Below are 24681 nucleotides of genomic sequence, written 5' to 3'. Positions count from 1 at the left end.
TCCTTGTCCTGTCCCCTTAAGAAGACCCACTGAGGCAGCAAGTTATGAAACAGGAACCAGGAGGGGAAGACGTATAGTCTGTGGCAGGGAAATGAGAGAGAAAACAAACGCCTCTGGCAGAGAAAGAAGTGGAGTTTGTGTGATTACATTCCCCTGAGTGCGCAGGCCTTCTGGGGCCACTCTCAGGGAGGTCGAACAAGTAGTTAAGACAAAACTGACTTGCTGATTTCCTACTCTACACATGTGAGCTGCGCCAAGCAAGTACAAAGGGGAAAGGACTTGACCCTGACATTTTTATCACGTTTGAACATGGCTATAAATCATCTGAACTGTTAATTATATGGAAGTTCACAGACAGAAGGGGCCAAGTCCTTATTCTGTGAGCTCATGCTCTGACCATTTAAGAAAGCCTTGGAATAATCTATTTTAAGTATAGGCTGGAAAACTACCATGGTGAGTGAGAGGAAGTAAATGATGCTATAGAACTTTTTAAAACAGGACTAGAAAAAGACTTGGGTTTAAGAAGTTAAGAGATGATCATAGGATTGTTTAATGAACGCAGAAACTGATATTCGAGGAAATTTTTCTACATACCATGCTGTTAGCTAATATAACCAAGTGATTTATTTCACCAATACCAAGTAGATCTATATCAGTTCTGATGAATAATTACTCAGACAAAATTAATTCTTGACATTATAACTAATTTTTAAAATGAACTATTTAAAGGAAAATTTGCAAAGCCTATACATTTTTCCTTTGTTTTCTATAACAAAACCAATGTCACAGTTTAGCAGCAAAGAAAAACATTTACACTACCTGTAAATTATCTTGTATTTTCCATCTCGTCCTTTGTCTGATAAGGCAACCTCATAACTGTAGGGGAAGGAAAGACCACCGTGGGGTCCACACGAAAGTCCAACAGGGGGAGCCCAGGACAACACAACAGCTCTTGCCTGAATATTGGAAACCTGAGGAGAGAAACATGGGACAGAACATTCAAATCCATTTCTTTTAGAGCAGACTCCTGTTTCCTCTGAAAATTACTATATAATTAGAGTAGTAGTATAATTACAAGTAGTGAAATAAAACTGGCTAAGAGTTAACCCAAGGTAGACAATTACAAAAGAAATTCTATATGGTATTCTCATATTGAACTCTTGAGGTCTAAAACACAGCCACTGCAACATCAGTCCTTATAACAAAGACTTTTATCTAAAAGCAGTGAATCTTCCAGAAAACAAAATGATCAGTCATACCCAAGGATTTCTGTCCAGGTAAAAGCTGAATGGGAGACTTCAATGCTTTACATGTGGGCCACTGCATGACGTGGAAGGAGCCACTACCACAGACACTTCTGGCAGCCTTCAAGCCTTGCTTGGTATCAAGTCCTCTTGAAAGCTAACACCTTTCACACCATTCCCCTTGAAGTCCTGTGATTCCCAGGAGAACCCAATGTGGGTAAGGAAATGAAACCAAGGACTGGGTCAATACAGGACAGAAATTGTGTGTGGAAGTAGAGGTTCCCCTCTCAGAGCTCTGCTTTTAACTCTTTGAGTTAGTCTCTGCTTAAGACTTCACTTGAACAGATGACTCAGACTTCAAATACCCTAACTTTTTCACCCTTACTTAGCACTACTCTGAGGCGTGTTTGACACTGTCTCCTTGGGTTATATTCAGAAGGGTCCCCAGGTGCTTACAACAGAAACCTGTTCATTAACAGACCCTGTGTTGCCTTTTCTCCCCTTCCCTGCCTCAGTCGTCCATCTCCAACAGACTTCCTGGGTTATCTACCCCAGTAGAGTATTTGTACTCAAATTTTCATTTATTTATTTAGTTAGTTAGTTATGGTGCTGGAAATTGGACACAGTGGTACTCTACCACTGAGCCACACCCCAAATTCTTTTTATTTATTTTGAGACAGGGTGTCTTTAAGTTGCTGAGGCTGGCCTAGAATTTGCAACCCTCCTACCTCAGACTTGCAAGACACTGAATCTTACAGGTATAAGCCATCCCACCTAACTCTTAAATCTTTGTTTCAGACATTCTTTTTAAATAACTCAACCTAAAGTACATTGTCTAATCCCTTAAAATAAATCTAACAACAGAACTTTAAGGTTTTAACTTTCCAAAGTTTATTTATTGCTAGCTGGACAATGGTCTGGATAACACTGAAAACAAACAAGAAAAAAGTGTGTGTGTTGGGGGGGGGGGGGACTCATGAAAAATCAAAGGGACATCAGTAGAGGGGGAAGAAGGAAGGGAGAGAAAGAAAACACTGGGGAATGATATTGGCCAAGTTATACTGTTACATTATGTGCATGTACGAATATGTAACAACATTGTGTACCACAATAATGCACCAATAAAAAATATGGAAAAAATAAAAATAAAGACAGATACTGAAACTTAATGTTCACGAAATGTTCACAAAGACATTATAGCTATAGATTATGCAAATGTGTAAACTATCCAGTTGCTGCTTTTTATCTTCCATTTGTGTTACTGATTTATATATGAAATATGAAAATGGAACAAAATAATTTGAATACACAAATAAGAAATATGGAAAATAAATGCTGAGTATCCTTTTTCAGTCTGTCATTGATTCTACTTTTAGCAGAGATCATTTCACACTATTCTGTTCTATGTAGGTAGAACATCATGATATATTTAGTTAATTATTTAGTTGAGACTCCTATGCATCCTTCCAGACCCCAGCTGCACCTCCTACTTGCAAGTGCCCTTTCTGAAGTCCTCACTCATCCTCACTCCTGTGTTCTACAGAGCCTCATGGATATCACGGTCATTGCTGATCCTGTTTATGGCATTTGCCTACCTCCCTGCACACAGAGGGACTCCCAAAGGGAACAGCCTAAATCACAGTCAAATAAAAAATAAATCATACAGATGGCACAGTGGCTGATAGACTGGTGGCTCCTCTCCTATGCCTCTCTACTCCTCTCACACCCTTGTCATTCAGCTATGGATTTTCCCACTTTTTTGGTTTTAACGAATTTCTTCTAGTCCCAGTTCCAATGCTGCCTTTGTTTATTCATCTAATCATCCCGCTTGCTCTGTGAGGGACTGGACAAAAGGATGATTAAGATATGATCTTCGGCCTCCCGGAATACCAACTAGGTGAGGAGAAACAGGTGTGCGAGGGCCTCAGGGTGGATGCACACTGCAGAGGCAGCCCAAGCACCCAAGATTGGTTCAGGAAAGGGCTCTGAGATGGCCTTCCAGAACCGATGGTCAGAGCAATCGCCACTGCCTTTGCTCTCCAGCCATATTTCACTAGTACCTCTATTTGATGTTTATTTCATAATACTGAGATGACCTAATTTCTTTTTAAAGTGTTTCCTTAACTAGATTTGAAGACAGAATTCCTTCTCTACACCAGTGTATTTGCTGAATCCCTTTACAGGTGTTGATGAGCAATCCTGAGGTAGTGAGCATCACACCTGATTTTTAACTTAAAAGGAGATATTCTGCTGTGAAGAGTTTGGCTTATAATGAAAAAGGAGGCAGATTAGGTTCTGTGAGACAGTCACTGAGGTGCTAAATGGCTGCTCTGCACCTTCCCAGAACAAAGCCTGTAGTGACGCTGATTCTATGAATGGTGGTATAAAGTACCAGCACATAAGAAAACAGCTCAGTCAGACGCTAGTGTTCGAGATACCAAACAAATACCCATAAATCCACAGCCCTTTATACTTTACCTTTTGTAACAGTTATTACAAATCTACTTTTTTTTTTTCCTTGAAAACTTGGTTGTCATTCAAAAGAAGACAGATGCACAACATTGGAAGTATCAGTAAAATAATGTTTGCCATTTCTGAGATCACAAGCAAGGCTTCAGGAGGCAGGCCACTACATGGACACAGAACCTGTGAGAATGTGACCTTCCACTGCCAGCTGAGCGGACATGTGCTCTGGGAACTCAGCATCATTCTCAAAGGAAAACGGTTTCTGTGAATTCCTTTCCTGAACTAAGCAGCCTGCCACCCACAATACAACTGCCTCTCTGGGGCCAATCCCTCTCCCTGCTCCTGTTCCTTCCCTTCCACGACTCCTGCCTGGCCTCAAGTTTTCCTTTCTTAGGCACTGGAATCCTGAGAGAAAGGGCTCTTGGCCTCAGTTAAAACTTGGAACTCACTACCATTTCAAGGCTGGTTCCAGGAAATCACAGTGTACCTTTTAAGAGATAGTCACGTGGGGTGAATCTCTAGCAGCAGATGTGTTTATTCCAAGTGTCCTGGGAGGTGATACCTTACCAAGAGCTCTGGAACTCTAGGAACTCCATTGGGTTCAAGCCTAATCAGGGCAACAAGCATTGATTCAGGAACCTCACGTTCCAAGTCTATCTCAGTACTCAAAGTTTCTTGCCAGCAGTGACGATGAAGTGAACAAGGGTATACTAATCAGATCATTATAGGAATTATCACGGCTGTTGACTCCTCCCCTAAAAGTGTTTAGCAGCATAAAACTAACTGGTTTGCTGATGTTTAATTAATGTGCAATAACTAGAAGTCGAACTCCCTTTAATGATGATAAAAGTATACATTTCCAGTTGTGAAATTACTGGATAAGGTGTAATCTGATATTTTGTTTCTGTATTAGTGACATAAAAGGGTCTGTTATGTAGTATACTACTATAACTCTGCATATGAAATATCTAAATTAAATTGATTTTAAGTACTTGAAGAACTTAAATTACCTACTTCTAAATGATCAAAATAGTGATTAGAAATCAGTCTTGCCTATGTATTTATTAAATATAGATTCTACTTTGAAGCCAGCTGCAGTAGTGTGTGACTGTAATTCAAGAGACTTGGAGGCTGAGGCAGGAGGATCATAAGTTTGAGGTCAGCCTCAACAACCTAGAAAGACCCTGTCTCAAAATTAAAAAATAAAATAAAAATAAAGGTCTGGAGTTGTAGCTCAGTGGTAGAGTACCTCTGAGTTCAATCCCCACTACCAGAGAGAGAGAGAAAGAGAGTGAAAGGAAGAGGAAGAGGGAGGGAGATAGGGAGAGAGGAAAGCCTCCTACCAACTTAATAGTAGTTGTGTGTATAAATTATAAAATGACTTTATCTTATTATCTTTAGCTATTTAGCATGTAAACCTACTCTCTGTGTCCCTTCTCAACTGGTCATCTTAGTATTTTAATATTATACTGTAAAATTTTATAATTTTTATTCTCAAAATTTATTATATGGAAATGATATTCATTATTTAGGTCAGAAATACCAATTTTCCGTAGTTACTAAATTGTTACTCTTGCATTAAAATAATTTCTTGTAAGTCAACAGCTTCTAAATTAGGTCTGGCCTTTGGATTTAACTATGGGGGGGTGGCTATTGATCTGATTAAGGAATATGCTAAGGAAATATTACCATAGAAATACCAGTTTCACTTTGAAAGAACCATCACAAGAAATACCAACACAAAGGAATAAAATTAAGAGAGGAAAAGGTCAAAGAAAAAGGATGCTCAGATCTAAAAATGTCACCATCATCTGCTTCCATAACTTAAGTGCTCTGAGTCTCCGATCATTCCCCATGTGCTGCTGTTTATCTTTCTAGGAGCTGCTTCTAGCAGGGAAGTGTGCCTCTCAGCTCTCACTTCTGGGACCACAAATCAATTGTTTCTACAAGTTAAACATGAATGTAGAAACAATATAGCATCAGGTTACATTTACTTACATCCAGAAAATAAATAGCCCACCAGGATGTGGAGACTACATGTAGCATCAGGGATGAGACCACGTTAGGTTGGAGGTGGCTGGTTAATTTCTCAACCACTTAGGAAAATATCAAGTTTATTCCCCTAGAACAGCAGTAGCCACTGCAGGGAAGTTCCCAAAGCACCTAACTGCTACCATCCCAGGACACATTTTTACTGTTTTAGTATACTGTTTTAATAAAATTAAAGGGAAACTAAGTATTTGGCTCTTTACAGTACCTAGGTCTCTGAAGAGTAAATGACCTGATCAATTCAAGGTGCCTAAAATCTAGAAAGATGATCAATTCCACAAGTTCTAGACATTGTTTCCATACCTAAATCAAACCATCTGCAAAATCTCAAAGAAAAATATATGCCTTTTATTTAGTTTCTACCAATGTGGCTGAAAAAAATGAAAAAGAAGGAAAGAGAAAGAAAAATCCTTTTTTACAATATGTACCCAACCTCCTTCTGTGACTCTACTTCTTTCCTTGGGAGGTGTCCTGGTACCCCTACTTCCCATTTCAGAGTATAGCAGGGAATTTCACTTTTGTTTAATGATAAGCTAGAAACAATATCACTCTTATTACTCTGTTCAAGCATTTTATGAGTAGTATATAACTTCTCAGATCCTCCTATGCAGAATTTATTTCCTATCTGTTTTAAAGATGAGGAAATTGAGGCATAGAGAAGGGATATAACTTACCCACGGTCACAGGGTCACAACAGCCAGAGTGTCTAAGTGCTGCTGCTTTGTACTCTGGCCCTGGCTGTCCCAGCATTGCTCCACCCTGGCTGAGTCTTGTACTCTGATGCTAGTTAGCCTTCAGGCATTGGTCCCACCTGCCAGAACCTAGCTAGAGTTGCTGCAATCTGCCACATGTTTAGTCAGCAAACATCTGTTAAGGGTTCGTCTTGTGCCAAGAACAGTGCTAGGTAAAAGGGGCACAAAGATAAATAAGACACCATCATAAATAAGAACTTCAGAGAAAAAGAATGAGAGTTGGAGAAAGAGGAAGGGAGGGACAAAAAGTAGTGAACAACTCACTGGGCTGGGAAGGATGTGCTTTACCCGGTAGGGGATTTATGAGGAACAGTGGCAGTGACCCCTGCCCTCAAAGATGCCACACTCTAGACCCCGGAGGGACGGTCTGGAACGACTTCATCTAGGCAACCTGGATGTGCTTACTATGCCATCCAGTGCCCTTGACCCAAGAGGGTGGCTGGCATCAACCACCACGCACACACTGATGACACCACATCCAAAGATACCACTTCTTATCAGGTGATGTGATTTTCATCAAACTGCTGAAAAGGTAGAATGTAAGTCTCAGTGTTAAAAAACACTAAGTAAGAATGCTGATCTAGAGTTTAACTACTTGAGACTTCGTTGTTTCTACTCATCTCCTTAAAGTTCTTCTGCCTGGCTTTTTCAACCCTAGACAACATGCTGTCCGCAAAACAAAACTGTCAATTCCAGCTTTATGGGACAAAGGAAAATCCTTGGCTACACTCACTATATTTGTACCCACCTAAATCATGTTGATAAGGATATGTTGTCTTTTGCTTGGATTTCTAGCCCCAGAGTCACTTTACAATTGGCGGAAGGTAATAAAAAGGGTCACATCCAGGTGAGCTGGTGGTTCCTGACACCTGCCACTGCCTGTGGCACTTACCTGAGTGAATATAACAGGTCTGGCTCTCTGCCCAGCCAACTTAAACACTCAACTCTAACTGGTATTCAGAGTCAATAAGACTCAGCAGTGGTAAAATGAAGTAGACGACTTACAACTTACAGAACCAGATATATAAAATCAGATCATTAATTAACTAACTGATAGCGAGAAATAAAATTATCTGGAAGACAAGACAATACCATCAACCTGCCTTACATATTCCTCTCTGCTCCCTACAGAGAAGCCAAATTCTCAAACTACTTTGTGGGCAACAAATGAGAACAATGGGTACTTGCGACATGATTCAAGGGCCTAAGGGCACTAAGCTCTGACCAGCCAACTCTCCATGATGGAGCTGCCCAGCCAGAGTGGGATGGCAAAACCAATGTGTCTGCTCTATGGCTCAGCAATCCGTGTTCCCAAGTGACACAGACAATAGTTCTCAGATGACAATCTTACTATGTTATATCTTACATCATAGCTATTTACAAAAAGGCTATATGTCTGCTGTGGTCTAAAAGCTGTGAAGATCATGGGTTTAACAAATGCTAGATCAAGAAAAAGGACCAAATAAATAGTTCCTTTATTTGCTAGAGCACAGCATCCTCAGAAAAATTGTTAGTACCACTTCTGCAGTAGAGAAATGACTTGAAATACCTGCAGAAAAGTACTTGTGTGTACACACAAGACTGAGAACTGACTGTCAAGTCTTATTTTTTTTGTTTAACACCTTTATTTTATTTACTTATTGTTATGGGGTACTGAGGATCGAACCAGAGCCTCACATGTGCTAGGCAAGTGCTCTGCCACTAAGCTGCAACCCCAGACTCAAGTTTTGTGAAAGTGGGGACAATGAATGAATATGATGCTCTGCCTTCTTTCTCTGATTTTGACTCCTCTGTCTTCCTTATGGAGTTTTGTTTTTTCTGCTGTACTATAAATAAAAGTTTTCCCTATGGTTCTGCCCATCAGTTTTTTTCTAATCTCTCCTTACACACCATCTCCCACCCACAAAACTATCACCCACTCCAACAACTACCATTCCTATGCACGTGATCCCCCAATCAGTGCCTTGATCCTCCTCTCTCCACAGCACCGAGTCCAACAGACACTTGTGACTGCCCACTATTTTATCTTTCTGAATGCTCTGCCAGGGAAACAAACAACGCATCCAAGAATGGCACTGAAGATATACAAAGGACATACAGGAACTGCAGACACCTGTGAGGGAGGCATAAACAAGCAAATGGAGTGCAATGTAGTGAATACAACAGCAGAGACACATTCAGGGCACAGGGAGATGGAGGTAATACTGTAATACTAAGTAATTACCACAAGGAGTATTCCACTTGAGGGGCATGGAGACCAATTATGAGAGATGTCTCAGAGGATGCAATTCCCAAGAGGTAGCATCAAGATCTGAAAGACCATGACACTAGATAACCTAATCGGTTACTGCTATGGTTCATATATAAGGCGTCCTCAAAAAGCTTATTTGTAAAAAAAAAAAAAAAGCTTATTTGTGACACATGCAAGAAAGTTCAGAGGTGAAGTGATTGGGTTATAAGAACCTAACCCTAATCAGTGCATTAATCCTACAATAGGGTTTAACTGGGTGGTAACTATAGGCAGGTAGGGTGTGACTGCAGAAGGTAAATCACTGGGCGTGTGACTTTGGGATGAGAGTTCCCTGGTAAAAAGTTCTCTCTGACTCCTTGTGGCCATGTCCTGAGCTACTTTCCTCTGCCACATCCTTCTGCCTTGAAGTTGTGTCTCGCCTCAGGACCCAGAGCAACGGGAGTTAGACCTCTGTGGACCCCTCTGAAACCATGAGTTCCAAATAAGCTTTTCCTCTTCTAGGTTGTTCTTGTCAGGCATTTTAGTCACAGTGGCCAAAAAGTTGACTAACGTAGTTATAAAGCCCAACTGATTTATCTCCAGAATGCCCCTAGTTCTAGCCTCTCCTTGTCATGCATGACTCCACCACCCCAATTCGGAGTTTCAGAGTTTCTCGCCAAGACTGTAGTAGTAGATTCTTAACACTTCTTCCCCTGGGTCCATCTTTGTGCTCTACCTCATTTTCCAAATGTTTGACATTCTGAAAATGTAGCCCAGATTATTTGACTTCTTTGCTCAAAAACCCCCAGTGGCAGCCTGCTCCGTCCCAGAGTACATACATGTACACAGACCCCCCAGTCAGCACCAGGGCCCCGCTCCTCCACAGTCGCCCTGCTGGGCCCCTCCTCAGCACACCCATGCTTTCAGGTTTAGTTAAACCCAACTATGTACCCTGGGGCATGTTTGGCCGCTTCTGTGAAAAAGCCTCAGTATTTGAAACACATGAAGAATCAGGTTTTCCAATTCAGCTAGAAAACACTCCAAAGAACTTTGGCTTTCTAATCTCACATGAAAGGCTGAATCAACATTCTGAATTTTTCACTTGAATTTCAAAGCACCTGGCAAAATCAAACTTAAAACCTCACAGTATCACTGCTCCCACCAATTTTTTCTTGCCCCTGCACCTGATGTCCTGAACTTATTTTTCTCAATTAATACTTAAATATCTTTTTTTGAAATTTACCTGGAAAAACAATTGGGATTTCTGAGATTTTTCAAAACTTCATTATTACTACATTTACACAGGTAAAAGGAAATTACCAAATGAAAATTGCTCTGTAGGTCCCAGAAAGGTGAAAAAAAATGCATCCTTAGAAATCAGGAAGAATAACAAATTGAGAATATTTAAACCAAGACATTTCAGTGGGTAACTACACAGAAGTCTGCTGTTCTGTATTTCCATGCTCCATTAATAAGTGACCACTATTTCTCAGTTTATAAATAATCTGCAATGGGAAGGAATCCTTTTGCTTACCTACTTTATGGTAAAAGAAAAGAATGTTTGAGATACTTAAGAAAGTGTTATATATGCTGAGAAATCCAGAAGACATACCTGTGGCTTCTCTATTCCCGAAAGAATGTCTTGCACCCTCTTTACTTCCAACTCATACTCTGCATTGCAAAGAAAGAAAAACAATACCATTAGAAGGCAATAAAGTTGTCAATTTCCTTCCCCAAGGCCTTTTAACTAAAGCTATCATTCGGTCAGTTGCCTCTACCCATGAGTTTTTGGTACCACAAAGCTGATAATGAAAATCAGGATTGTCTTTGGGGTGGGGGTGAGGGGTTTCACTATGGTTGCACTAACTCACCACTGCATAGTTTTAAATAACCACAATGTCAACCAGAACTCAGTTCTACTTAATAATTCAAAAACTAACAGGGAAAATAAGGTCTTAAGAAGGTTAAGTAGGAAGACCAATAAGCTAGAGGCAGAGGGTAATAGAGAGATGAGGTCGAAGAGACCATTGCCAGTCCACACCATCCTGGAAGTTCAAATTTTTTAGTTCAATAAGTATGTATATACGTATATGGGTACGGTTCCTATTTTTTAATTTGCCAGATAGTCACTGGAGTACTTAAGTGAAAGAATTAACATGATCTTACTTTGAGTTCAAAGAGATCAGTTTTGATCCTGAGTGAACAAGGGATATAAGAAAGGTCATTGTGGAAACAGAAAGCCCAGTCGGTATATTGATGCCATCATCTAGCTAAAGGACAGAGCTGGGCTGGACTAGAGTTGGCAGGGAAGATGGTGAAAGCAGGACTAGTTTGGGAGGTATGAAGAAGAGTAGATGCAACAGGCAATGGTGAGAAAGTGTGAAGAATCAAGGATAGCTTCTGGTTTTGGGCCTAATCAACTGGATGGATGATGTATCTTTAATAAGATAGGAAAATGGGCATGTTTCATAGCAAGGTAAGAATTTAGAAAATAAAATTTAGAAGTGAAAAGGGAAGTGTGCTTGGGGTAGAAGACGAGGTGGCAAGTATGTACAACCGCACCCTCAAAGGATAAATGATAGAATTTAAATTTTATCTGTCAGAACAGCCTCTTGATTTTCACAAGACACTTGATGGAATCTAGTTTTGAGTTTATGATGGATTCCACTTAAGCACTCGACTTGGTTTCTGAGACCAGTGCTGGAGAGGTGTGATTACCAAGACACATAACTGCGCCTCCAAAATACTTCATACTTAGTGATGAGCGTAAGAGCCAACAGACGACTGCACTGCCATGGGACGGGTGCTGCAGTAAGTGCCGTCACCAAGGGGGCGCCCGAGAAGCTTCCTAAGTAACCAGCGGCTAGCAGAGCTCTGTGGATGAGCCCGCATCTGGAGGGACAGGAGGAGCGGGCCTTGGGGTTGAGGGGGGGTTAGCCCCGCAACTCATGGGGCTGCTCATTCTCTTTGCTCAGGTCGAATGTGCAACTCACCCCAAAGAATCTCACTCTAACCCCAACCCTCGGCCCCTGCCTAATTTTGGCACTATCAAATCCCTTGCCCTCTTACATGTTATCAAGATCTGAGAAGAATTCTCTCCTCTTGCTTATGATTGGTCTTTCCCACTGGCATGCAAGGTTCAGGAAGGCAAATATACTACAGGCCTGGAATAGGCACATTTTCTTCTGAAAAGAACCAGATATTTTAAACTCTGCGAACCTCTACAGGCCTCTGTTACAGATTCCTTTTTGTTTTTATTTTTACAACACTTGAAAATGTACTAAGCATGTTCCTTTGTGGATTATATAAAAGCAGGCTGCAGGCTGCTGAGCCCCACCGAGGACATGGTCACCATTTACCCACAGCACCCAGATAGGTCTTGCAAGGCCAGAGCTCAAAAGATACTTTTGACTAAACAAATGAACAAAGTCTACGTTAAGAACAACAAAAACTTCTAGTTGACACCACCTTAACCTTTAAAAGGATTAGATTAGGTCTTCATTTTTCCTATTGTGTTCTGTTCAGAAGAATGTGTTTTCCATCATTCAACTGAACAAAACAAATGGACTGGTGGTAATATCATAAACAGCAACCTTTTAAAAGAAAATTCACATTTACAAAACCAAAAATCACAAGCTCCTTTATAATCCTGAATTTACAATTATACACGATAGCAATAAACAATGGATATTAAGATAGATAATGAATTGTACATAAAAATCAAAAGTGGACAAATCCTCACATTTTCTGAAAGCCCCTACTAAGTAAACTGCAAATACAATATATCTCAAAAGTTAACTGTCAGTAAAAAAACCAAAACCAAAACCAAAACCTAAGAACAGTTACAATAAATCAACTGATTCAGTTGTTAAAGATCAAGTTTCCCCTGTCTCTGGTTAACGCAGGCTTTGAAAGATCCCATAGATTCAAACACTCACGTAGCTAAAAACATTTAAATGACTAGCTGAAGGGGATGATGTTTCCTTCTGCCATGAATGACAACTGGATTATCTCAGGCAAAAAACCGGATCCCATGCCTGAGATAATAAAAATTTAGAGGAGAACAACACAGAAGGGAAGAAGTAAAGAGACCCGCAAAGGAAAACTCCTCAGGACTATACATTTGACAAGGTATCTGAAAGAACAGAGTTTTAAAAGGATGCTTTGTCCCACGAAAACTGGAGATCTCCCCTCCCACCCTGCTCTCACAAAGGGAGGTCAGAAAACAGCCAGTACATGGTCCCAAAGTGAGTAGAACTGTTGACTGTATCACAATGAGTTAACAGAGATTTGGGAAGAGAATGTGAGACAGCAGGGAGTCAAGAATCTGGGGTATCTGCAACTGAGGTAGATGGGAGGAAGGGAAGGCAGCAGAGGAGACCCTCCATGTGGCAAAGAATGTTTGTGGGTTTCTTCTTTTCTTTTTTTATAAACTTGGAATTCCAAGTTATGAAATGAATATAGCAAAGGTCATTGATCCAGGAAGAAGGTATATGAGAAAAAAGTAATAAGTGGGTCATGCATACAGTCAAATAAATGAAGGCTTCTGAAATAAGAAAAATAAAAAGGGGAGGAGAATACAGAATGGTGGCTGCCTCTTGTGTCTGGTCACCACCCTGCTGGGCCAGAAGAAAGGCAGCATCAAACCCAGACTGGAATTCTGTCCTCCTTTCAAGTTTCTAATCACAAATATGGAAAAAGAAGAGAAAAATGCATTTATACCACATTATTTAATGCTTTTTCATTTGTGCTGTTACCGACAAAGCAGTAAAAGTAAATAAATCCCAGGCACACAATTTGCACAAACCAGAATGAAAATAAAATCTGTTTAACTGAACTAAAGTGACAGTTACTTACCACATATAAAATAACTCTTGTATGAAAGCTAACATTCTGGTACGAAAATGTCAAAATTCACAACTCTACTCCCTAAATAACTGTTAACTAAGCCCTTGGTCTATGTCTCCCTAAGCATGATTTAAGTATTGCTACCTCAGAGCAGTTGATGAATGAGCACCCTTTCCACAGAACAACTTCAGAACCCAGCTGTACTAATGTATGAAGAGTGTATATCAGAGTTTGGATCAACCTTCTCTGTCTCTCTCTGTCTCTCTCTGTCTCTCTCTCTCTCTCTCTCTCTCTCTCACACACACACACACACACACACATGCATGTACACCCCCACCCCACCCCATATCCATATTATAAAAGGGAAAGGAAGGAAGACAACCTAATCCCTCACAAAAATAAATAAAACAAAAAAGAATAACTCTATGATTTGCCTTTAGGATATCTTATTTTGTTATCATGTTAAAGGAAAATTATGGGTTTTTTTTGCTTTTCCCCCTAAGAACTTGGTGTGTGACACCTAAGCAAGACACTGTCCTAGAAGGCCCCGTGTGAGGACACGGACAAGCTTTTCTTCTTCATCCTCAGGACTGCCTCCTTCCCTCCGGTTTACAGCAAGTAACTGAGTTCTGAAGCAAATCTAGAGGCCAACTTTGACTTTTTCTTTTCTTTCTTTTTTTGGGGGGTAAGCAAACAGATCAAAACTGTTCTTCCTCCTGCTTCAATTTCATTGGCAAATGGCTGGCTAGATGGACATCACAACCAAACTTCACATCCTGCACCTTAGTATGTGAAAGACTTCTCCAGCAAAGGGGTAAGCACAGGATGCCAGGCACTGGGTACAGCATCACACCCAGAAGGTGCACTGAGTTTTGCAGATTCAGGTATACTGGGGCAGGGATTTCTTGAGCAAACCTGAAGATGGGAGGCTCTTGTTCAAACATGCCCTCAGTGAGCTGAGAACCAGCCTATTTGGAAATGCCAAAAAAGGGAAAGGGATCAGCTCATAAGACTCAAGACTTTCCTTCCCTGCAAAGGAACTCTCCTACGAAGAAAATAAAGCATTTTTAGCAAAGAGAAGTTAAAATAAAAATACACAAGTAAAGCAAATATAGTTTTTAAAAAGAAAAAAAAAAAAAAAAACCCACACACATAGAAGGAAGATGTGTCATGTGAAATTTAAACTTTCCGTAAATAATGGTTTTCATGTTTGCTCCAAAAAGAAATGTTAAGTTCAGACTGTTTGAATAACTGTAAGGCTAAACTAATTAAAATATCCCCTTTGTAAACACAGTTTACTTTTTTGGTTTGTTTTACATTTTTTCCTTCTTAGAAAAGAAATACAGCTCCACACGTAGCTGCGAGCTATAGAATGTATTTATGGTTGTAGCAGTGCCTTCATTCCAATGGAGTGAGCTCAAGATCATTTCTCTCTGAACCTTCAGTCTAGTTCTCATCCACAAGGTTCATTTGCAGATACGCCCGTCATAACATAAAATGCTTTCTCAGATGTGCCAAGGAGGAATTGACATAGCTACTCTCTTTAACAAACCATGCATAACCAACTGGGGGCGGGTGTAGAAAATATGCAGTGTCTACACAGGCCCATTTTGGGGATAAGAGGCTTCAAGTCAACAGCAAACAATGAAAATGAGGTCAGGCACAGTTGTGTTTGCCTGAATCCCAGCTACTGAGGAAATAGGAGATCACTAGTTCAAGGATAGCCTGTGAAACTTAGCAAGACCCTGTATCAAAACAAATAAAAAGGGTTAGGGATGTAGCTCAGTGGACCACCCCTGAATTTAATTCTGACTGTGCACTGAAAAAAAAAAAAAATCAATATAATAAGTAAATAAACTGAAATAAATACTTTTGAAAGTAAAAGAAAAATACGATTCAATAATAAGGACAGGCTAGATACCCAATCAGTGCCTCCTAATGTATGTGAGAATGAATAGGGATGAAGGAAGAAAATATTAAGAAAGCTTTTAGAGGTTTTTCCACTTAGAAAATAAATTGGCTATCATCATGTTTAAAACAGTACTTATGCTGGGGAAAAAAAGAATCAATAAGTGCATACAAAAATAGGATTAATTATCTAAGAAACTCTATTTGGTAATTATGAGCTCTAGGTAATAGTCTTAAATTCAAATATTAAAGACATCTATCACCACCAAAGAATAAATTTGCATAATATAAGGACAACACAGTTAATCCCAAAAGGCAAATTTCCAGAAATATCTTGGTTAAGTGGTTACTCCATTTGAAATTCTGAAAGGAAGTCAAAGGAATACTGGACTCTCAACAGTGAAAGCAAAGCAGATGGCAGGTGAACATAAGTTATGTGAAGTTGCATTCTGGTCCTAGGAAAATACTTTCAAGACTGGTTTGGGTTCCAATCAGATTTTGGAACCTGAGAGAGGAAAGCAGAAAAGGAGAAATTCTTTCTGCAGGTGGAGTGCCCAGCTGGACAGGAGGGATGGCCAGAGAATGTAAATGGGACAACAGGGGCTAATTTCCTCTGAGTTTGTGTTTCTATTTCTGAAATCCAGTAGAAACAATGATTTTTTTTTTCCTGGTTCAAGATCTACCCATAGGCCATAGGCCCCTGCGGGCAAAGGCTATGCAATACCTTGGGTAGTAACATAAGCAATATAGAAGTCTTTGTGTTTAGGAAAGATGGAAAGTACCAGATACCCTTTGGGACTCCCACATCAACTCAAGGGTTCTCTCTCATTCACCTTCTTTGATGTCAACTAAATTGGATTCTGCCTGAAATATTGGGAGACTATTTCTGTTGAATTCTGTAACAAATATTCTTATGTTTATGTCACAGGGTTCACAAATCAAATACATGTGTAGAACTGGACAAAAGCAACTCAGATTTTTAAAAATACCAAATTAAACAGGATGAAAACTCCACAAAAATGGGTATTAGGTAGATGTGCCTGCTTAGCAAGCTTCACACTAACACCAGGCCTCCTTTCCTTTTCTGCCCCCCAGGTGTTTGAACTGTTTACTAGCTTGCTGAGTCTAACCTGTGCCAGATATAGTTCTTTTATTTTGGGGGAAGGCTCAACTCCATGATTATCCAGCAAGAGCTGGTGCCCTCCCTGGGTGTGTAACAGGAAGGCAGTTGCTTAAACACAGGATAGAACGACTTACAAAGATAATTAAAGTTTATACACTACTTTCTGCAGCGGCATCTATAAACGTTTCCACAAAATGTTTTTTCATTAAGACTTGGCATGGCACACTGAAAATTTTTCAAGTAGCTTATTCAATACTTTTGCAGGACTATGAGGACTGGCAGGCAGAATCCACAAAGCATGATTCTGCAACACATTACCTCTGAAAGGGAATTTTAATATTTATACCACCTATATAGCAAGTTTTAAAATTTTAATATTAACATTTTGTTAATTATATCTCGTATGACTAAACTATTTGGGGATAAGAACCCCTATCAGCTAAAATGGGGATCAAATTGAGACCAAACTTCATGTGCCAGGGCTCCAGTAACTCCCCAGAATCACTTCAGTGTACAAAGGGCATTTGCATTCATGATATATAACCTACCCTGCTCAGGAAATCAGCAAGGGTTATCACAATACCTATAACTACCAGAAAGGTTATGTCAATAAACATGTAAGTAAGGCAAAAGAGAAGGGTAAGGGCTATGGAAAACTAGAAAGGCCCTTACTTACCTAAAGGGGGCAGTTGTGGTATATACAATCAATCATTTGTGGGTTCTAAATTTGCAGATATTCCCATTTTCCAAGGAATATAAAAATGCGAAATTTTGTGTTAAATTGCCCAATTTGTAGATATACATATTTTAAAACATTTTAAACTTGTAGAGAAGCTGGAGTCACACTGTGAACATTATTATGGACTGCATCTTTATGTTTTCCCAGATTTCACATGTTGAAATCCTGTCCTGTAAAGTGATGGTAGTGGGAGGTAGGGGGATCTTTGGGAAGTGATTAGAATTTGAGAGAATCATATGGAGCCTTCATGAATGGCATTAGTGCCCTGAGGGAGTCTTGAGAAAGCGTGCTTCTTCCCTCAACCATGTGAGGACACAGTGAGAAGGTGTCGTTTATGAACCAGGAAGAGGGTCCTCACCAGAGTACAAGTCAGCCAGCTTAATCATAGACATCCCACGCTGGGATAAAGAAATGTTTGTTGTTAGCTACCCATGCATCTTGCTATAGTAGCCTGTGCTAAGAAATACACCCAAACAGTCTTCACCTAGACTGACCAAGTGCTAACATTTTGCTGTCTCTCTCTCTCTCTCTCACACACACACACACATTTTTTTCGGAATCATTTGAATGGAAGTTGTTGACCTTATGACACTTTTATCTTCAAAAGTTTAGCATACCTTCCTAAGAACAAGGACTTCCTATATAACCGTGGAAACATCACAATCAAGAGATTTAACATGAGTGGAATAAAATCTAATTCTATGACCCATATTTTTCCCAGTAATTTCAAGAAGGTAATGTTAGGTTTTCCCTCTCAATCCAGGATCCAATCAAGGTTCAATTGTGACATTGTCAGATTTTATTAGTCTCTTTTAATCTAAAACAGAAACCCCTTATGCTTTTTATCTTCAAAAAGTTGATATTTTTGAAAAGTCTAGCCTAGTATTCTTACAGAATATACACTATCTGGATGATGGGACTATTTTTCCATGATTAGATCTATGCTAACCCTTATTGGTAAGGATTCTATACAGATGTACTTTCTGTTCTGTGACATGAGGAAGCACAAAATGGGGTTTGAACCCTTTGGGGATACTCAGTTTAATGACTTGGGTAAGGTGATGCCTACATCTCTTTCCCTACTGTCAAAACATCTTCTCATTCAGAGATGGTTATAGTGAACTTCAATGTTCTTTGTCAGAAGGTATTATAGCTGGGCACAGTGGTGCACACTTAAAATCCCAGCAACTCAGGACACAGGTGGATCTCCAGTTCAAAGCCAGCCTCAGCAATTCAGTGAGGCCCTAAGCAACTCAGTGAGACTCTGTCTTTAAATAAAATATTAAAAAGGACTGGGGTCAGGGATGGTGGCACATGTCTGTAATCCCAGAGGCTTGGGAGTCTGAGGTAGGAGGATTTCGAGTTCAAAGCCAAAATCAGCAAAAGCAAGGTCCTAAGCAACTCAGTGAGACACCGACTCTACATAAAATACAAAATAGGACTGGGGATGTGGCTCAGTGGTTATATGTCCCTGAGTTCATCCCTGTATCCCCCAAAAAAAGGATTAAGGAGGAGGAGGAGGAGGAAGGAAGAATGGAGAAGGGAGAGAGGAGGAGGATGAGGAGGAGTTATTATATTGGTAGATGCAAGATAGTATTTTCCAATTCTATATTCCTTCTGTTAATTAGTTCTCTCACTTTTTTAAAGTATCTATGAATTCAGATTCTTTTTTTTTTTTTATTCCACATGTTAAAATTTGTAATGCTCCATTACCATCATTACTCTGAGATGTCAAATTTGTCTCAAATGCAGCCAAGGAGGCCCTTCAAGCTGTTTTCTGGTCCCCTTTGTCCACTTGCTTACAACTTCTGTTTTGCAACACCTGTTAAGTATTCTGCTTTAAGATTATGTGACCAAAGGGTAAATAATGCAAAGTACCACTAGACTGTAGGTGAGATATTTCAGAAGCATGCAGTAGAATTTATCTGAATATTTCAGATTTGTCAGAAAACACTCTTACCCAAGGATTTTCTTATTTAAATGTGACTAGAAAGAGAAAATCATCTTAACATTTCCAGCTTCCTTGTTTTTTTGGAGAACAAAAGTTGAAACTAAAGAAACCAATAACCCAACACTCATCTTAAATAACATTTTATAATATACCAAGTTTGAACTTTAGGTCCTCAAATACAAACTGTAGTAAGCTTTAAGTAGAAAAACAGAACACATTTGGCTCTTCTTGGATGATATAATTTCTGCTCTCAATTTAATCTCGTTGTGCTTCATTTCTTGTTCTTTCCAATCAACATTTGCCTTTAAAAAAAAATAGATAATCAAAACAGACAGCACCATCTGCCCAGGTCCAGAAAATAAAATGAACTGTCTTCTAAATGCACTGAACTAAGAAATGAACTAACATGATAAGTTAGGATGAGACCAACAAGCAAGAAACGTCTATATGGAGGACGCCACCTGGAGATGTTCTTCTCCAGAGTGACGACTACACTGAAGGTCAGAAGCCCTCCACTCCTAACCTTTTCCATACATATACATACACACACACAACAGAGTAGACATCCACAAATTAAAGGTCACTGTTAAAGAAGTCTTGAATTGTTTTCAAGAAATCAACTGCATCCCAAAGCTGTATACACTGATCTTGCTTTTTCTATTACAAAATTAAATTATTTACAACTTAAATTGTTCATTTTTCTGTATAAATAAGTCATCTTGAGAAATACAGATGAATTTATGTTGTCCAAATGGGCTGCCCTATTGCTTGAAACACGACAGCAGCCTTAATGAACTTGTGGGCATATTTCCCCTCTCTAATGATATTCTTACTGTTTTTTAAAAAAATTAAGTTAAAAGATTCAAGTAATAAAATACTATGTGTATATCCCAATCAGCTCTGTACATGGTACCTCTGATCAGCCACATTTCAAAGACTACAGATGATGAACCATGCCTATTTGGCTTCCATGTCCTGACAACGTAAGTGTTCAAACTTTGGATTCATCAGGCCCGAAGGGCACCTGTGAACAAATGTAGCCATTTGGGTCATGGACTAAAGTGGATGAGAGATACAAATGTACAAGAAGAAATACAGGAGAGAGGACAGAAAAAAGAAAAAAAAAAAAAAAAGAGAGAGAGAGAGATTTCACTTTCACCCCCCCCAGGGGGGGATGGGATAGTAAAAGGAATGAGTGACAGAAGAAAAGGCTCAAAATAAGACTCTGAGCAATTATATTCAATTGACAATTTCTCATCTGGTTAACTGACTTTAAAATAATTTGAGATTATAATAACATTTCTAGTATAAACTCCAAAGTGTAAAAGGTTTATTTGTGATAGACAAAGCTTTAAGTTAACCAGGAGTGGAAGGCCATTTTGGAACATGCAAGTGTGCCTGCCCCTCTCTTCTCCCACTCTGGCTGACTGTGCATTCTGAACACCTCTGACAAAACAGCAATTCTTCCCTAAGTGCTGCCTGTATCACCCAGGTCTTTGCAGGGTGTCCTCAAACATCCCACCTCCCTTCATGTGTTAATTTCCTGTTCAAAGTGTATCTCTGCCCCTCCAGGAAAAGTGGGCTTTATAAACAGTGATCATGAACTGTAATATGCTTGTGCCATGTATCAGTGATTGCTCAGTACCTGACTCTACTTCCAGAGGAACACTTACTGAATATCTAACTGAATAAATGGTCAGAGAAACACTACTCACAAATGCCTGCCCTGCAGTTTTATTTTCTCATAAACAAGCATCATGATAGAGTGAGCAGTAAGGAAAGGTATGTTGTTCAAACATTATATCAAACAACACATTATGATAAAACTGCAACCAAGGTCTGAAAATCTACAATGTCGTATACAGGACACCCATATATATATTCTAAAAAATTCCAGTAAGAAATTTAAATATGGTATAAATTAGAAAAATTTCTTTAGCCATAGCTAACAGTCTGCCTGGCAAAAAGCTCAAGGGCCATCACCCTTGCTACGATGACAGAGTGCAACTGAGGACATTACTAATGAAGAACCAGTGAATTCTTGGACCTCACCCTACTGAGTATCTTTGAAAGGATAGAGCATTTTACCTACTAGAGGTAACTTTTCAATCCACTGCACACTAATCTGACGTGAGAAAGTAAAATCAGAATGCATGAAGTTGTTTCGAGAGGCTAAAATACCTTGGTTTAGTTTAGCCAAATTAGATGTTTTCCAACTTTCCTTTTCCACAAAAGTTTTCTTGTGTGCATGAACTGTGCATCTCTAAAGAAACCTCTTTTAGGCCTAGTCAACAATTACTTATTCAGTCAAGTAGGAAAGTCTGACCTACAAAGCCGAGTCTCCCTGTTGCAATCTTACCGTCCTGACCACCTTTCCCCTTTGCTGCCACAGTGTATGTGTGAACTCCCCGTGTGGTACCTTTCTTCCCATAATTAGCAGTTCTCTGACTGTAATTCTAGTGAATGAAAAGCATGGCTGAGGAATCTCATTCCTTGCATTTTTCCTTATTTTAAGACCCACAAAGTTCCACTTGGCTTCATTTTGGGATACAAGCAAGACTTGTCTTTGTGGCTTATCTTTAGCAAGCTGCCTAGCAGTTAAGACACTTGGAATAAAATATGGCCATTTGCTCAAGCTTCAATTTCAGAGGTATGTGAGCATCTATTTACCCTTGAGCAAAAGATCAATTTACTTGTCTGTAATTCTGCTGGCAATAAGCAATTCAACTCATCCAATCCTCATCCAAACTTTCTCAATCAATTCCAAAACAACCCTCTACAACTAAGAGTTGAACAAAAAGATAGAAACTAGGAACCCAAATGGTATGTACAAAATGGTTCCATCTTATTCTGATGTTGTAAAAAGCATGTCTTTTGGGGATGGGGATGGAGCTCAGTGGTACAGAGCATGTCTAGTATGCTCAAGGCCCTGCATTCAATCCCCAGCACCGCCGCACCCCAAAAAAAGTATATATTTTTTCACTCGTGAATTCACTACAAAGAATGCAAATAAGTGAGTCTTATAAATACAGATTTTTAAAAAGCAAGGAAAATGTGCTAGTTTTAAAATGTGTCCAGTTAAATTTTATTAAAATATTCTGCATACCCAGCACAGTTGAAAAATTATAAATCATAGTGTATTATTTATATATAGATAGTTTGCTAACATTGCTATAGGCTGAATTATACTCCTGCCCGAATTCCTATGTTGAAGTCTTAACTCCTGGTACCTAAGAATTCAACTATATTTGGAAATGGGTCTTTGAAAGAGGCAATTCAGAGGAAGTCACTGGGTAGGCCCTATTCCAATATGATTTTTATCCTCTTAAGATGAGAAAATGTGAACACAGGCAGAGAGAGATGACAATGTGAAGACAGGGGGAGAAGACAGTCATCTACACTCACAAAGGCCTAGGAAAGGTCGTTCCCTCACAGTCTTCAGAAGGAAACCTACCCCGACAATTCTTTGATTTTGGACTTCAAGTCTCCAGAACTGTGAGAAAATAAATTCCTGTTTGTTAAAGCTGCCCAGTCTGTGGTACTTTGTTACAGAAGCCCTGGCAAATTAATACATGTCTCATAAATATGCAAATATATATTCTGTATTATTTATACCTACCTACTAAATATGGATTCAATAAATCAGAGATTAAAAGCACACAGGCAAATCTAAAAGAACCTAGTATTGACCCTAAGTTTTCTGATTCTTAGTTCAGGTCTATTTCTTCTTGGGGGCCCTCTAAAACCTCTCTTCCGGACACCCCGGGGTCCACGAGCAGCAAGGATAAGGTGGGAAGAACAAGTTTTTCTAAGACAAATGTACGGGCCTGGAGGGACTGCTAGACTACTTGATTCGGTACAAAATAATTATACTAGCAGTTAAAACAGGTTTATACTATTTCCGTATCACATCCAATTACAGAAGGTCAGTTTAGGAGTCCATAGAGAAGCTACTGAAATTCTTTTAACAAGCTGGTCCAAAAAAAGACCATTTCCTGGCTATTTTAATAGTGATAATTCTACGAACTATTTTGTGCCAACGTATCAGTAACACAATATTCTCCCCCTCCTCCCCCATGTATAGGAATATAGCATTCAGGATGTTTTGAGGCTAGAACACTGAGTATCATGCAATAATTACTCCCAAAACACATGTTAGAATATTTTTGCAGCTGACTGCGGCTTTAGAGAAAAAGCACACACTGGATCCAAAAGAACAGACTTTGTTGGACCATAAACTACAGCTGTTTGCTGTGTTGCAACACCTGAAATGTCTGTGTGTTGTTTTCTTCCTGACCAGTTAGTACAGAGTGTATCCAGACTGCTCAACTTATTTATGGCTCCAGCTGCCTTTCTATATTTCAAACACTGAGCATTAGCACAAGAAGAGAGCAGCCATTTTTCTAGAGTCTTTCAGTAAGGATAAAGTGCTAAAGAGTGTAGTAGACGCTGATGCTGTTCCTAAATAAAGTAATAACCACTGAAGTTAAACTTTGTATTAGTAAAATGACATTCTAACTTCACCTTCTTAATAGCCACTGAGCAGAAATCTCAAAAACACTCTCCTCAGTGGAGAAAACACTTGTCTACCAGAAAGTGTGACCCAGGCCATTATTTCTGAGGAGGCACACAGTTGCTCTGTGCCAAGTGTAAGGCCCCCATACTGTAATAAGCCAAAGGAAAGAAGAGGACCGGAGGGGGCAGGTATACAGAAAGGGAGGCTAAGAGCAGGCAGTGGAACCATGGAAGAAGTCTAGTACAGGTGACTTGACTGCATGGTGCAGGAATTCCTAGTAGAAATGGACATAACAGAAAAAGTTGAAGACACTGATGGATTCAAGTATTCCTTTCAGCAGCAAGTAACTGAACTGCCTAATTGCAACTACTGTGAACTATTCATTGTTCAAACTTAAAATGTTTCTACATTTTGAATGCAATTAAAAATGTCTTTCCTACCTACTGTGCTTTTGATATGTCCATTATTAAAAGAGTTGATTAGTAAATTATAATTCTGACTAGGAAACTGCATGACCAGGGTTAAAAATGATGCCATCTAAAAGACGTACCTGTAAGGTTATTAGTGGTCTCTAATAATTAAAGGATCACATATGACCAGGGTTATATAGTCAGAAAGACAAAGTAAAATAAACTGGAGAAAAGCGAAGCTCTGTGCAGTTTTGGGTTTATGGCTACCTAAGATTGTGAAATTATAAGCATTCCATCTGCTCACCAGCTGTGGTTCCTAATCCTCTTTAATAACTTTAGCTTGCACAAGGCCATGAGAATCATGATGTCTTCCAAATTTCATTTTACATTGTTTGCCAGGATTGCTTTTTAGACCTCAGTCTCAGTGAAGAGAGCCTAAAGATGA

General features: G+C 39.4%; 1 protein-coding gene across 2 annotated transcripts in view; it reads right to left on the bottom strand.

The window, feature by feature from the left end:
• Window positions 1-24681, bottom strand: part of Fndc3b (fibronectin type III domain containing 3B) — a 338390-nt gene that overhangs the window by 93249 nt on the left and 220460 nt on the right. For both annotated transcript variants that reach the window (XM_047563477.1, XM_047563478.1), the window contains exons 7-8: window positions 10354-10412; window positions 820-971 (exon numbers count right to left, since the gene is read on the bottom strand). In XM_047563477.1, the coding sequence (XP_047419433.1) occupies window positions 820-971; window positions 10354-10412 (211 nt within the window). The remainder of the gene's footprint in view (window positions 1-819; window positions 972-10353; window positions 10413-24681) is intronic.

The sequence above is a fragment of the Sciurus carolinensis genome, chromosome 9 (assembly GCF_902686445.1).
Source record: "Sciurus carolinensis chromosome 9, mSciCar1.2, whole genome shotgun sequence".
Lineage (NCBI taxonomy): Eukaryota > Metazoa > Chordata > Mammalia > Rodentia > Sciuridae > Sciurus > Sciurus carolinensis.
This window is presented reverse-complemented; position numbering and strand designations above follow the sequence as displayed.